This window comes from Protopterus annectens, chromosome 7.part0 (assembly GCF_019279795.1).
Source record: "Protopterus annectens isolate FY-2018-M chromosome 7.part0, PAN1.0, whole genome shotgun sequence".
Classification (NCBI taxonomy): domain Eukaryota; kingdom Metazoa; phylum Chordata; order Ceratodontiformes; family Protopteridae; genus Protopterus; species Protopterus annectens.
Genome location: NC_056739.1, coordinates 29,864,558 through 29,881,633, shown reverse-complemented (window position 1 = coordinate 29,881,633; position 17,076 = coordinate 29,864,558). Strand labels below are relative to the sequence as shown.

The window sequence follows — 17,076 nt, the reverse complement described above, 5'->3', positions numbered from 1 at the left end:
TTGAAACTCACATTAATTGAAATGACATTGAAACTCACATTCAAAGAAAATGCCTCTGGCCAGTGGTGGATTACATTTACCTTTGGGCTGTTTTCAAACCATAGGCCTCTTGCACACTTTGTTAGGGCCACACATACATGCTTGTGTTCTTTGATTCACCTTCCTGATTGTATTAAATTATATTCCTTGCATAGTACAGCACCACTTGTTAGAGTGTTTTTTTTTTTTATAAAATTGTAGTTTTGAACATTTTTCCAGTAAGCAATGAAACAAAACTCATGAACCAATAATGACAGAGCTGCCAATTTCAGAATATTTCAACCATAAAAGGCCACTCAAACTTCTGTCATTACAATCTACCAATATCCATCAATATGTACAATCTCTGCATAAGTAAAAGTCATTTGAATAATTTTACATTAGAGAGCTCCATAACTAATGAAGAGGTTGCTGCTAGCAAACAGCTTTATATTTCGGTGCTTCATCTACAAATTCAGTACCTTCTGCCCTTGAAGGATATATTGCCTCTGTTACATTAAAATAAATTGTAAGCTGGTAATATTGCAATACGGAACGGATGGTAAACTGACAAAAAGTTCATATTTACAAGGCATCTCATCCAAAGGAGGGCACACTCAGGAGTGCAGCACCCCATCCATCCCTTAAAGTACAACAATCCATCTACATGCTGTGGGAGTAGAACCCACAGCTCTTTGCAGCAAAAGCAAGTATGCTACCTGTTTTCAAACTCTATAGCACAAACACTGGCAACCATTTGCTAAACAAAACAGCTGCACAATAAAAACAGACTTAGCATGAGCAGCAATAAACTTCTCTTCCTTGAAAATGCACTGAGGGAGTTAGTGTAGAGGGTTTGGCTCTTGTCTCCTGTAACCAAGGTACAGGGTTTGAGCCTGAGTAAATTCACTAACCTACCATCCCTAACTAGGGCATTTGACACATACACATATACAGAGAGAGAGAGACTGTTTCTTTTGTTCATGCAGATAAAAGAAGCACTTACTGATACTTTTGTTTTATTCCGTGGACAGAAGAAGAAGGCAGAGCAGGGAGCAGGAATGTTGTGTGTTTAAATTCCACACTCAGATGCAGAAAAGACAGCAAGACTGTGCGTCAATGCACACATTGGTGACAGCAGGTGTATGCATCAGTGTACACAGGAATATAAATCTTCCTAAAGAACAATGCCCTTAAAGACATGTAACTTTTTTTGTTATTGTGGCTGCCCCCATGGTCAGTGGACCCCTCCCAGCCAGCAGGCCCTGGGCAACTGCCTAAATCACCTAGTGTGAATCCGTATATATAATGTGTGTGTCTCCATCAATGACATATTGTTGTGGTGATTCACACAGCTAGTACTTTCTGTTTCACACTGGATTCTCCATTTAGAAGAAGCCTTTTCTCAGTTTATCTCATACCATGGCAAAGAATGATCTGAGAGCCATTGCTTGTAAAGCGATTGATGAGAAACCAGCTGATGAAAGTATATATGGGTATTTTAACAAAAAAAAGGCAATTATTTAAGTAAAAGATTCAAACCAAAGTGAAATATGCACACACCCGTGTGTCTGTGCACATGTGCGCACACACACACACACACACACACACACACACACACACACACACACACACACACACACACACACACACACACACACACACTTACTATTAAACGAATTGTTAGTATGAATTAACACATGCTAGATATAGCACCCGTTATATTCATTCCTTAGTATTAGCTCCATAAACATAGTGTGCTGGGTGCACATACACACACACACACACACACACACACACACACACACACACACACACACACACACACACACACACACACACACACACACACACACACACACACACTATTAAACGAATTGTTAGTATGAATTAACACATGCTAGATATAGCACCCGTTATATTCATTCCTTAGTATTAGCTCCATAAACATAGTGTGCTGAGTGCACATACACACACACACACACACACACACACACACACACACACACACACACACACACACACACACACACACACGCTTACTATTAAACGAATTGTTAGTATGAATTAACACATGCTAGATATAGCACCCGTTATATTCATTCCTTAGTATTAGCTCCATAAACATAGTGTGCTGAGTGCACATACACACACACACACACACACACACACACACACACACACACACACACACACACACACACACACACACACACACACACACACACACACACACACACACACGCTTACTATTAAACGAATTGTTAGTATGAATTAACACATGCTAGATATAGCACTCATTACAGTTCACTCATTAGTATGAGCTCCATAAACATAGTGTGCTGATACTCTCAGGCCTTAAGTGTCTACTAACTAACATGTTGTGATGTATTAGAAACTGTATGTAATTGTATATGCTTGTCTTCCTTGGAACACTTCAGTTTGTGCCTTACTTTTTTGTTAAATGAAATAATTACTATGGGAAATGCTGATGAATAGCATATAGAAAAAAAATATCTGACATCTGAGACAATTGCATGTACCTCTCCAGAGGTTATCTGGTAAAACCACATTGAAATGTCTATTCCAAAGAAAAATACATAGAGAGTTACTAATGTCACTACTGTCTTAACTGCCTGACCCTCAGCAGATTGTTTATTTTGAATCGATCTTTTGATGTTTCTTACCATTTTTTTATGTCTGTATAAAATCAATACAATATAAGCACTTGAAGCACTCATAAGAACAACAAATAGTAAGTCACGCATGAACAGAACAAAGCCATTCACCTGAAAGGAAATATTGTCTGGAAAGATAACAAGACAGTATCCCAAATTAAACGTATATTTATGTTCTGTATTGTTGTTCAGAGACACTGTCAGATACGGTGCTGCAATGCAGATTGTCATGTTCATTAGCAGAAGACCAACCATAATACGTACAAGACAGGTCTGCATGTAGACCTTAATACAGGCCCATTTCCAGCTGGATGATGCAATGGTGCTGCATTGGAAACAGCTTAAGAAGCAAGTTAAACATATTGCCATGGCTCTAGAAACCCTAGATACATAGATGGCAAACTTGCAGCCTGGATCATTAAAAAGCTTTCTGATTCCAAAGTCAAACAAAAAATGTGGAACTCCTCGTGACATGATCATAGTGAGATTTGCCAAGGCAGTGTAAAATAGGATTGTTTCTGTTGGTACAGACTTGTATTCATGGTATGCACTGCTCAGGAGTGATAATAAAATGGTGCTGTTTCCAACAAGTCCTACAGATGCCATAATGCAAAATAAAGTCCCTTTTATGATAATATACAGATCCATTTATATTTTCTTATGATAATATACAGATCCGTTTATATTTTGTTTCACTGAACGGATGGAAATGATGAATTTAACCCTAAAAAAAATGTTTAAATTTGAAAAACATTTTAAGTGGTCAACATGTACTTAATAATTCCAATTTCAGTTATTTATTAATGGTAATAATACAAGTATTAATAACGATAGTTAAAATGCCTTGAAAATTGGAATGTTTAGAATAGTCAATATTGAGTACCACACAGAAATGCGTCTACATGTAGTTTTCATTACATAAAGGGACAATAAAAATAATGCAACAACTCTGCAGCAAATGTGATTCCTTTATACTGACTGTGAGAAAGTACTGCAGAATTTGTAGCAAGACTGATGCATTCATTAAAGAAGTAGAATAATAGAAATCTGAACGCAAACTTTAATGAAACCTATGGTGTATTTTCTACACTTCTTTCTGATTATGTTCAGTATGCCAGGGGCGCATTAGGGAGGAGCTAAGTATGATAAATTTAAGCATGATACTGTCACAGAAAGTTCCAGATTTGTGGAAATGCCTTCAAAAATAGCTAAGTATGATAAATTTAAGCATGATACTGTCACAGAAAGTTCCAGATTTGTGGAAATGCCTTCAAAAACAATGATGAGAATATCAAAATAATTGGATTAAATGAAATATGTAGAATTCTGCAGCATCATAAAAGTTTAAAAATGCCTTGAAAAATACAAAATTGACATACGAGGATAGGAAGGATTTGTGTTCATCTATCATCAGCTGTTTAACGTAGTGCTGATTACTCAAACAATGCCTGAAAGAGCTTTCAGCAAACTTCAGAGGTAAGTTTTTTTTTTTTTTTTTTTTTATTATTTTTGTTTTGTTTTGTTTTTTTTGCAGGGGCACCCCCCCCCCCCACGCCCCCCAGTCTTGTATATGAGTACTCAACAGTGAAAAAGAGAACTGCGTTGTTGGTACAGTAAAAGTTGTTTCATCCTATTTAATATATCAGTGCTCAATGAAGTAGGAATTAATTGATCAACAGGCTCCTGGTTAGGGGGTGAAAGTTTTGGGATTTCCTCAGGCACTGCAGCTCTGAGCAAGGCACTGCTGCTATTTCAAAAAGTGTAAAACATGCTGCTTAAAACATATTTATTATGACCTTTCCATGACTCTCTGATGGACCACTGCCAGTTGAGAAATGGAGTCAACATTTGGAGAAGCTTGGTGCAGTTTTTTTTTTTTTTTGACATCAGCCCATATATTCAAGACCTTAAGTAAGTTGTGCCAAAAATCCCTTAAAAGACATACAAAATGGACCAAGTGCTCACAAAGAAGGGGTCACTGAAACAAATGTCTATAGTCCCATCCATAAGAATAGCAACTAACACAACAACTTTGATGGGGTCCCTGTAGCTTCAACCTTAAGTTCTTCAAATACAACCAAGGAAGTAACTGCTGGTCAGTGAGAATGGACAGCTGGTAACAGTCTGTGGAAGGAATCACTCCCTCTTCCTAAATACTATACTCTCACCAGCCCCACGGACACATACACACACACACACACACACACACACACACACACACACACACACACACACATTTGCTGTTATAGCTGAATTTTCAGAAAATATACTGACAGCAATTGCTGTGAAGTTATACAAATTTAAAAACAGGTTTAAACTTCTAATTTAAGAAACACTGCCTGCCATTACATGAACATACTTTTTTTAATTAGACAAGTATCATTTACATTTGTAATTTGAAAAAAATAAAATGAGTACAACAAAGAAATCAAAATAAACACAGTCAGTCCAAAACCATACAGCTACACAAAATATAGATCTTTATTATCAGGAACGTCCTGTTTGTGAAAAAGAAGTCCATCGGTAACATCTATGTGTAGGATGGAATGAGCATACAACAAGTAAGTTACTGCAAAACGTTTAAAGGTAATTATTTACTAGTTGTTTGCTGTAAATATAAATGCTTTCACTGTGTGGCATGAAATAATTTTCATTGTGTAACGTCTATTTGTCTTCATTCTGCATATAAGTGACTGCGTGTTTCCCAAATAAATAATAAGCTGAAAGATTTGAGAAACATGGCCCTCTTGACCATCTGCATAAATTACCCGAATAACACAAAACTCAAAATGCTGTTATATTTAAAACAGAACATTACCTTTCGAACTTTCTTCATATTTTGCTAACACCAGTGTTTTCCTGTTAATATGTACTCCCCCTGCTTCTCTTTATATTTACTTCATCCAGCTCTACACCACCCACTGGGATTTGTAACCATAGCTATAAATGAGCCAAGCATTGGTAAGCTCATATAAATATCTTCAAAGTGATATGAAATGATGCTTAATTACACAAACAGCTCAACACTTTCAGTTAAAAGTATTGCAATTAATCATATTGTTATGAAAGATTATTTATTTTTAGCCAAACATCAGAATTAAAGACCAGCCTGACATTGGGATTAAGGATAACCCATAAATTTTCATGATCCTCCCAAATGGACCCATGCAGAAAAACGTTTATTGCCCTTTACTGAAGTCTAATCCAAGATCACTAGTTTCAGAGTAAATCTGTATTAATCAAAGTGAACTTGTCTCTATTATTATTCTTGGCTTGTGTCCAAATACACTGCTTACATACAAATAAATTAACCACATCACATATAGTCTATCCAAATGCTAGATGACTTTCTAGCTAGGTGATTTGATGTTAAGCTCTGTTCCACCATTTTGGCAAAGGCTTGGCATATAGTTTTAGCTTTATGTTTTTCTTCCCTTATACACAATACTTTGTTCCAGTCTTACTATACCTGGACATGAAAAGCAAATGCTTTTAATATCTTTGTTCACCATCACCAGCTGACCATGTCTGGCTGTGTGCATTCAGTCTATAAGCAGCCATGCTGTTTTCTTTTACACAACTGGAGGAATCCCATATTTACCTTAGCATTCACTGATTAATGTTACAGCTTACCCATGGCTATAGGTACACTTATAGCCAATAACTGTTAATGGAAGATTACCTCTGTGGAATATATTTGAAAAATATTCAACACTTACTAACATGTTGATTGCATGGTTAAATGTGTTACATCATGCTTAAAAAAACTTTGATGAATTAGTGTGATTCAGTATTATTGTCAAAGATAACTTATAATAAATAACCATTAAAAAAACTTCTAATGAATGAGTGGCAGATCATTTCAATGTAGAGCAATGCTGAATATGGAGTTTTAAGACTCAGTAATGAAGTAAATATACACATATTTATATACATATACAGTTCAGGCATGGGCATGCCCTTCTAGCCTGGCAATATACCAAAACAATCATTCCCATAATAAATGCCCAAGTTCTTAATAATATCCAAACTAGTGCTTGGTTTAATATAATCTGGTAGTCTATTCCATGTATCAGCTACTCTCATAGAGAACCAAGTAGTGCACTTCTCTTTACTACATAACGTGATACCTAGGTTGTCTGAAGAAACCAAGTAGTGCACTTCTCTTTACTACGTAACATGCTACCTAGGTTGTCTGAAGAAACCAAGCAGTGCACTTCTCTTTACTACGTAACGTGCTACCTAGGTTGTCTGAAGAAACCAAGTAGTGCACTTCTCTTTACTACATAAGGTGCTACCTAGGTTGTCTGAAGAAACCAAGTAGTGCACTTCTCTTTACTACGTAACGTGCTACCTAGGTTGTCTGAAGAAACCAAGTAGTGCACTTCTCTTTACTACGTAACGTGCTACCTAGGTTGTCTGAAGATTCTCTACCTTGATACTCTTTTCTTGATAACACTAGCTTAAAATGTTCACATTTCCTTGGTATATTTGCACTGCAATTTTCCAGGTTATGCATGCTTGTTTCTTATAACGTTTCCATATTGTTATTCCATACTCTAATTTAGGTCTGATGTAACTTACAAGCAATCATTTCATCAATTTGGATTTTTTTAAACTTTATAAAATGTTTCATGATGACATTGTGATTTGTAGTGAGAGTAGGGAACAGGTGGAGGAGACCCTGGAGAGATGGAGATATGCTCTAGAGAGAAGAGGAATGAAGGTCAGCAGGACTAAGACAGAATATATGTGTGTGAATGAGAGGGAGGGTAGAGGAATGGTGAGGATGCAAGGAGTAGAGGTGGCGAAGGTGGATGAGTTTAAATACTTGGGATCAATAGCTCAGAGTAATGGTGAGTGTGGAAGAGAGGTGAAGAAGAGAGTACAAGCAGGATGGAGTGGGTGGAGAAGAGTGTCAGGAGTGATTTGTGACAGACGAGTACCAGTAAGAGTGAAAGGGAAGGTTTACAAGAGGGTAGTGAGACCAGCTATGTTATATGGGTTGGAGACAGTGGCATTGACAAAAAGGCAGGAGTTAGAGCTGGATGTGGCAGAGTTAAAGATGTTAAGATTTGCACTGGGTGTGACGATGGTGAACAGGATTAGGAATAAGTATATTAGAGGGTCAGCCCAGGTTCGAAGGTTTGGAGACAAAGCCAGAGGGGCAAGATCACGTTGGTTTGGACATGTGCTGAGGAGAGATGTTGAGTATATGAGAAAAAGATGCTAAGGATGAATCTACCAGGTAACAGGAAAAGAGGAAGGCCCAAGATAAGGTTTATGGATGTGGTGAGAGAGGACATGCAGGTGGTTGGTGCGACAGAGCAAGATGCAGAGGACAGGAAGAAATGGAAACAGTTGATCCGCTATGGTGACCCCTAACGGGAACAGCTGAAAGAAGATGATGATAAAACGTTTCATGCAGTTATATAACTATCATTAATCAAATGGTTGCTATGATTAGAAAACTTAAAGCTAGATCTGCCCATATGGCTAGATCCTTCAATCACTGTGTGCTGTATTAAATATTCACCTTTCAAGTTATGTCTCCCAAATCTCATATGCTTAGTTTTTGATGTATTTATCAGCATATTATTCTCCTGTACTCAAATGGTCAGTTGCAGACATGTCCTACCTGTAACACGTGTAATTAGCTTACGCAATTCCAGTTTATCTGCATACAGACTGCAGAACACCTTAAATGAAAGAGATAGATCTGAAAGATACAAACTAAACAACTGTGGGCCAAGGACTGAGTTCTGTGGGACACCCTGACCGCATCACAGAATTTCACCCATCCATATGCTTGGATAATAATTGCCCTGTCCTATTTGTAGGCTATGCAGGTATCTGTCTTATCCAGCTTTCATCAATGCCTAGTTGTTTCAATTTATTGATAGATGCTTTGTTTTGTGTATGACCATATCAAAAGCTGAAATCTATACAAATTACATCACAGCACACTTTTTCATTTATAGTTTTATTATGTTGTTATAAAACATGATGTTACAGGTGCTTATAGACCTATTTTCAACATATGCAAGTTGATGTATGGATTCAAGTCCCAACCTTTTCAATTCTGACAATATTTTATCCAAAATAACCCTTTCCCTTAAAAATAGATTTAACAAGTGGGTGTTTCGAGTCTTGAGGAATTTTTCCTTACTTAAATGACCTCGTGAATAATAGATATAATGGTTCTGTAAGTTTGTTCCAAAGTGTTCTCAGATCATTATATGAATTCTATATTCTCCATGTGGATCCCTATTGAAATGTTGACACTCGAAATTCAGTGTGTTTGAAAGACAAAAGAAAACGACCAAAAACCTGGAGAACAGCTTTTTTCCTTATAACTTCTTTTTGTAGGCAGGGATAAGCCCTCCACACACCATGAACTTATATATGCCAACTCTGAGATCACTATACATCAGAGAGGGGTAAAGGAATATTCCTGAGAAATGGCATCTCAGGCTTAGTATATATACAGTAAGTCCGATCTTTTGGCCTTTCAGTCTCAGTGTTTTGGGACAAGCTGCAGCGAGTCTAAATTTTTCAAATGGTTACTCTTCCATGAGGTTTATTTAGGTCCCGTTTCTGTAATTCTTTTTTTTTTTTTAAGTATAATCTAATCTAATTTTAGTGTAGAAAGTTAGCAGGACAATTTATCACCCCCTTTTTAGATCCAAGTTGTTTTGCATGTTTTTTTCTTTTTTTGAAATGGCTTTTATTTCTGAGGAAGTCAATTCTGTTAAAAGCATTAAAATGTTTTTAATACACCAAAGTGATTTCAAGTTACATTTCTTCTGGCACTATTCAGTGGTTTTAATTGTTTTTTAGTTGATTTTTATCACTTGTTGGATTTGTTTCAAGTTTTATTTCATTTGTGGTTGATTTTACTGAATTTCCACAAGATGAGATGTTGAATTTACTTTTTACATCTGGACTCCTGGCAAGTGTCAGTGATAGAACTTTGGAAGAATTATTTGGTCTCTGCCAGGGTAGACATTCACAAGAGTTTATGGGCAGGGGTTGGTGAGTTGGAACAAATGAAACCTGTTACTTATACTGATGAACAGTAACAACATAATGATTCATCTAATGGTTGTCTGAAGAAACCAAGTAGTGCACTTCTCTTTACTACATAACGTGCTACCTAGGTTGTCTGAAGAAACCAAGTAGTGCACTTCTCTTTACTACATAACGTGCTACCTAGGTTGTCTGAAGAAACCAAGTAGTGCACTTCTCTTTACTACATAACGTGCTACCTAGGTTGTCTGAAGAAACCAAGTAGTGCACTTCTCTTTACTACATAACGTGCTACCTAGGTTGTCTGAAGAAACCAAGTAGTGCACTTCTCTTTACTACATAACGTGCTACCAAGGTTGTCTGAAGAAACCAAGTAGTGCACTTCTCTTTACTACATAACGTGCTACCTAGGTTGTCTGAAGAAACCAAGTAGTGCACTTCTCTTTACTACATAACGTGCTACCTAGGTTGTCTGAAGAAACCAAGTAGTGCACTTCTCTTTACTACATAACGTGCTACCAAGGTTGTCTGAAGAAACCAAGTAGTGCACTTTTCTTTACTACATAACGTGCTACCAAGGTTGTCTGAAGAAACCAAGTAGTGCACTTCTCTTTACTACATAACATGCTACCAAGGTTGTCTGAAGAAACGAAGTAGTGCACTTCTCTTTACTATATAACGTGCTACCTAGGTTGTCTGAAGAAACCAAGTAGTGCACTTCTCTTTACTATATAACGTGCTACCTAGGTTGTCTGAAGAAACCAAGTAGTGCACTTCTCTTTACTACATAACGTGCTACCAAGGTTGTCTGAAGAAACCAAGTAGTGCACTTCTCTTTACTACATAACGCGCTACCAAGGTTGTCTGAAGAAACCAAGTAGTGCACTTCTCTTTACTACATAACGTGCTACCAAGGTTGTCTGAAGAAACCAAGTAGTGCACTTCTCTTTACTACATAATGTGCTACCTAGGTTGTCTGAAGAAACCAAGTAGTGCACTTCTCTTTACTACATAACGTGCTACCAAGGTTGTCTGAAGAAACCAAGTAGTGCACTTCTCTTTACTACATAACGTGCTACCTAGGTTGTCTGAAGAAACCAAGTAGTGCACTTCTCTTTACTACATAACGTGCTACCTAGGTTGTCTGAAGAAACCAAGTAGTGCACTTCTCTTTACTACATAACGTGCTACCTAGGTTGTCTGAAGATTCTCTACTTTGATACTCTTTTCTTGATAACACTAGCTTAAAATGTTCACATTTCCTTGGTATATTTGCACTGCAATTTTCCAGTTTATGCATGCTTGTTTCTTATAAGGTTTCCATATTGTTATTCCATACTCTAATTTAGGTCTGATGTAACTTACAAGCAATCATTTCATCAATTTGGATTTTTTTAAACTTTATAAAACGTTTCATGATGACATTGTGATCTGTAGTGAGAGTAGGGAACAGGTGGAGGAGAGCCTGGAGAGATGGAGATATGCTCTAGAGAGAAGAGGAATGAAGGTCAGCAGGACTAAGACAGAATATATGTGTGTGAATGAGAGGGAGGATAGAGGAATTGTGAGGATGCAAGGAGTAGAGCTGGCGAAGGTGGATGAGTTTAAATACTTGGGATCAATAGCTCAGAGTAATGGTGAGTGTGGAAGAGAGGTGAAGAAGAGAGTACAAGCAGGATGGAGTGGGTGGAGAAGAGTGTCAGGAGTGATTTGTGACAGATGAGTACCAGTAAGAGTGAAAGGGAAGGTTTACAAGAGGGTAGTGAGACCAGCTATGTTATATGGGTTGGAGACAGTGGCATTGACAAAAAGGCAGGAGTTAGAGCTGGATGTGGCAGAGTTAAAGATGTTAAGATTTGCACTGGGTGTGACGATGGTGAACAGGATTAGGAATATGTATATTAGAGGGTCAGCCCAGGTTTGAAGGTTTGGAGACAAAGCCAGAGGGGCAAGATTACGTTGGTTTGGACATGTGCTGAGGAGGGATGTTGAGTATATGAGAAAAAGATGTTAAGGATGAATCTACCAGGTAACAGGAAAAGAGGAAGGCCTAAGATAAGGTTTATGGATGTGGTGAGAGAAGACATGCAGGTGGTTGGTGTGACAGAGCAAGATGCAGAGGACAAGAAGAAATGGAAACAGATGATCTGCTATGGTGACACCTAACGGGAACAGCCGAAAGAAGATGATGATAAAACGTTTCATGCAGTTATATAACTATCATTAATCAAATGGTTGCTATGATTAGAAAACTTAAAGCTAGATCTGGCCATATGGCTAGATCCTTCAATCACTGTGTGCTGTATTAAATATTCACCTTTCAAGTTATGTCTCCCAAATCTCATATGCTTAGTTTTTGATATATTTATCAGCATATTATTCTTCTGTACCCAAATGGTCAGTTGCAGACATGTCCTACCTGTAACACGTGTAATTAGCTTACCCAATTCCAGGTTATCTGCATACAGACTGCAGAACACCTTAAATGAAAGAGATAGATCTGAAAGATACAAACTAAACAACTGTGGGCCAAGGACAGAGTTCTGTGGGACACCCTGACCGCATCGCAGAATTTCACCCATCCATATGCTTGGATGATAATTGCCCTGTCCTATTTGTAGGCTATGCAGGTATCTGTCTTATCCAGCTTTCATCAATGCCTAGTTGTTTCAATTTATTGATAGGTGCTTTGTTTTGTGTATGACCGTATCAAAAGCTGAAATCTATACAAATTACATCACAGCACACTTTTTCATTTATAGTTTTATTATGTTGTTATAAAACATGATGTTACAGGTGCTTATAGACCTATTTTCAACATATGCAAGTTGATGTATGGATTCAAGTCCCATCCTTTTCAATTCTGACAATATTTTATCCAAAATAACCCTTTCCCTTAAAAATAGATTTAAGAAGTGGGTGTTTCCAGTCTTGAGGAATTTTTCCTTACTTAAATGACCTCATGAATAATAGATATAATGGTTCTGTAAGTTTGTTCCAAAGTGTTCTCAGATCATTATACGAATTCTATATTCTCCATGTGGATCCCTATTGAAATGTTGACACTCAAAATTCAGTGTGTTTGAAAGACAAAAGAAAACGACCAAAAACTTGGAGAACAGCTTTTTTCCTTATAACTTCTTTTTGTAGGCAGGGATAAGCCCTCCACACACCATGAACTTATATATGCCAACTCTGAGATCACTATACATCAGAGAAAAGGGAATATTCCTGAGAAATGGCATCTCAGGCTTAGTATATATACAGTAAGTCCGATCTTTTGGCCTTTCAGTCTCAGTGTTTTGGGACAAGCTGCAGCGAGTCTAAATTTTTCAAATGGTTACTCTTCCATGAGGTTTATTTAGGTCCCGTTTCTGTAATTCTTTTTTTTTTTTAAGTATAATCTAATCTAATTTTAGTGTAGAAAGTTAGCAGGACAATTTATCACCCCCTTTTTAGATCCAAGTTGTTTTGCATGTTTTTTCTTTTTTTGAAATGGCTTTTATTTCTGAGGAAATCAATTCTGTTAAAAGCATTAAAATGTTTTCAATACACCAAAGTGGTTTCAAGTTACATTTCTTCTGGCACTATTCAGTGGTTTTAATTGTTTTTTAGTTGATTTTTATCACGTGTTGGATTTGTTTCAGGTTTTATTTTATTTGTGGTCGATTTTATTGAATTTCCACAAGATGAGATGTTGAATTTTACTTTACATCTGACTCCTGGCAATAGTGATAGAACTTTGGAAGAATTATTTGGTCTTGTCAGAGACATTCACAAGAGTTTACAGGGGTTGGTGAGTTGGAACAATGTGAAACCTGTTACTTATATTGATGAACAGTAACAACATAATGATTCATCTAATGGAAGTGAAACAGTGGTTAAAGTTCCACATTTTGAAACAGCAACGGATACTGCACCATGTTTCAAGGATGTTGCACGTATTTTACACTGAAAGTAAGTATTTTGAACAGTGTATTAGACTTAACATTGTCATGAGGACAATCCCAAAGGGATTATGGTTTATTAAAATACCTAAAAGGGTTCATCAGTGGGATCCGTTTTACCAGGAGTTAATGAAGTTTTTCAAAAGTACAGGTATAGAATGTTTCAAGTTGATTATCAAGAATAACAGTCAAATTTTCGACAAACTAAAAATGGACACTGAGATTATGGACAGTAACATCACTAAACTGATGAATGAGGAACCTCTCTTGAAGGGAGAGTATAATGGCATTTTGCCATCATTGGCCGCTATGAGAAAACAGTGGTCACTCGTAAACAAGGGAAACTTTCTCAAGACATAGCTGCCTATAAATCAGAGAATGCTTATGACTTTTAACTTAAGAATTTTAGTGAGTTTAAATCATGTCCCATTCAAGATGGTCCACTACATTTTAAGCACGCTGTTCCTTTAAGATCCAACAAGCAAGTAACTCCTACTGACATCACTACAACAGAGTAGCAATTAGTCAGGTACAGGTTGAGCACAAAGCTAATATTGAGAAACATTTTACTTTGGAAGAATTTCTGGAGCTTTCTCAGTGCTCGCTCACCACTAATTCTCCTTCTACCAACCCTGGCTTTGACAGGTCAAAAAACTATGGTCGAGGGACAGGCAAGAATGGCAACAGCAGATATCAAGGAAGGAGCAGAGGAAGGAAATGTTAGACATTCCATCACAAACAGTGAGTTTACAACCTAAAATTTACAGTCTCTCTGACTTCATTTTAAATGACATGCAGAAAAGAGTTTTACAACTTGGGATGAATTTCACCCCCAGGTGTAGAGCCACTTTAAGTAAAACTTTACTGGAACTGCACTTCTTCATGAGCAAACTTAACTTGAATTACATTATGCAGGATGTATACCTTAGCCATTGTTTAAAAAGACCGTCAACTTTTAACCCAGATTTACACCATACAATTAAAACTTTCAGTTGACAAAATCTGAAACAAAATTGTTGTAGACCTTATTATAATTTAAGTGTGAATGGAAAGAAAGCACTTAATGAGTGAATTAATTCTAGAATGTTCAGGTTCATGAAAGCTGACAAGGGGGGTAGCCTTGTTGTTATGAATATTGAAACTTATAATCTGTCCATTGAGAAAATGTTAGAAAATGAGAATGAATATTGCGAAGTTTCACTATTTACAATACGTAAAAGTTTTAGATACATTAAAAATTGTTTGTATGATTATCTCATAAATGGAGACAGAGGTATTGATCTTTCCAATTTCATGGCAGTTGAACATCCTAAGATAGGTATATTGTTTGAAATTCCAGAAATTCACAAAAGCACAACTAATCCATCCTTCATACATATAGTTTCCACTCCAGCTGGATGTATGGAAGGAATTTCTTTATTTTTGGATTCCATTCTAAACTCCTTTGTTCAGCAACTTCCATCTTACATACGTGATTTTTGGGACGTTTTAAACAATATTAGACTCTCTAATTAGAGCTATGATTTTAAACAATATTAGACTCTTTAATGAGAGCTACAATTACCAAGAACACAAAAATGGTGCGTTAACTGTGGACGTTGTATCTCTCTTTACATCCATACCTCAGAAAGAGGAAGTAGAGCCCATCATATTATTCTTAAACAAATACACTAAAATAGTCAAAGGGACTATGCATTTTTATAGTGCCTTAATGGAAATATTGCTAGAGAACAATTTTTTCTTTTTTAATAAAAGGTATTTTAGGCAAAATAAGGGAGATGTGATGGGCTCTAGAGTTGCCTCAGCTTTCGACAGCCTTGTTTTAGGTTGGTGGGAGCAGGAAATATTATTCAACTTACCTTTTGCCAAAAACATAGTCTTCTTCAGAAGATTTGTAGTTGACTTGTTTTTTATTTTACGAGATGAGAATAGAGAAATTTCTGTTTTTTTAGATAATTTAAACACATGTTCCAGTTTTCTAAAATTTGTTATAGGAGCCAAAGGTCATTCAGTAAGGTTTTTGGATGTGAACTTAAAATGGGACTCTAGCAACAACAGGTTTGTGAGTAAGATACACCAAAAGAGTACTTCTTCCAGTAGTTACCTCCATTATAAGAGTAATCATCCTTCAACATTCCTAGAGGTCAATTTATTAGGGCCTCCAGGATGATGAGTGACAACAAAGACTTTACTGAAGAAACTAAATACATCATTTCTTTATTCTTAGAGAGAGGATACAATCTAGTATTTTTAAATAATAGTGCTCAGGAAATCCTTACTAAAAGATGGGAACAGGTTGAGCCAATTTTAGTAAAAGGATTCAAACAGCATGACACTCCACAAGATTTTCCACTTGTGCCAATATGTTTAGTTGAGACGTCTATTGACAGTTTTGACATTAGAAACATAATTTCCAAAAACTAGAAAACTATAGACATAAGTAGTGATTTAGTACAGATGGATCTATATTAGATCACCCACCGCTTAAAGAAGCGAACGGTGATTAATCAACCCTATGCAAGTGAAAGCTTACAATCTCGAACTGTCAGAACAGCGATTTTTTTCCTAGGCAAAAAAATCGCTGTTCCAAAACACATACACACAACACAAGCACACCAAACAAACAGCAATCCACACACATACACCTAAAATCTTGCAACTAACCCTACACTAAACTATACACAGTCCACTAACTATCCACTTACCTTAAACCAGACCCTAACCATAAGGTCCGTCACTATGGCACACTCACCTCACCTGCTCCCTAACCCTAACCCTAACTTACCTAACCCACCCTGATGCTCGCATCCACACAATCACACACTTACCTGAACCCGACCCGTAACTTTCCACCACAGCACTGAAAATACCGAAGCAACAGAAACAGACAACCAAAATCTTTCCCCAGGAAAGAATTCAGGTTTTTGTTGCTTTGATATTTTAAGCTTTTGCTCCGTAGGGTTCGATATTAGAACATTCGAAGGTTTTAAACCTTGATGTTCCAATATAGACCCATACAGACAATAGGTAGTCATCCTTCCTATGTTTATAATAAAAGTTGCAATATTAAACAATTGTTGCAGCATGACCATACCAAAATGTCTACCCCTTCCACCAATAAAACATCTTTCGGTATTTTTCAGTGTAATTTTTGTACGGTCTGTCGATGTTGTTGGAACATTTAAATTACACTATTCTTATTATGGGGAGGTTCATTTGTCAAACAAAAGGGGTGGTTTGTATTGCGTTATGCTAAGGCTGTACAACATATTATATTAGTATGAGCACTATAAGCTTAAGTACTAGAATAAAAGAGCATATGTACATCAAAATTAAAAGAAAACAGTAATGCTCTTTATAGACACACTGTCAGTTGTAACTGTTAGAAAAAGTTTTTGTTCACA

General features: G+C 36.8%; 1 protein-coding gene across 1 annotated transcript in view; it reads right to left on the bottom strand.

Moving 5' to 3' along the window:
- The window catches only part of LOC122805781 (olfactory receptor class A-like protein 1), a 69,901-nt gene extending 66,599 nt beyond the window's left edge, over positions 1-3,302 (bottom strand). Inside the window, exon 1 of the mRNA XM_044076048.1 lies at positions 2,562-3,302. Within this exon, the coding sequence (XP_043931983.1) occupies positions 2,562-3,302 (741 nt within the window). The remainder of the gene's footprint in view (positions 1-2,561) is intronic.
- Positions 3,303-17,076: the final 13,774 nt, after the last annotated feature.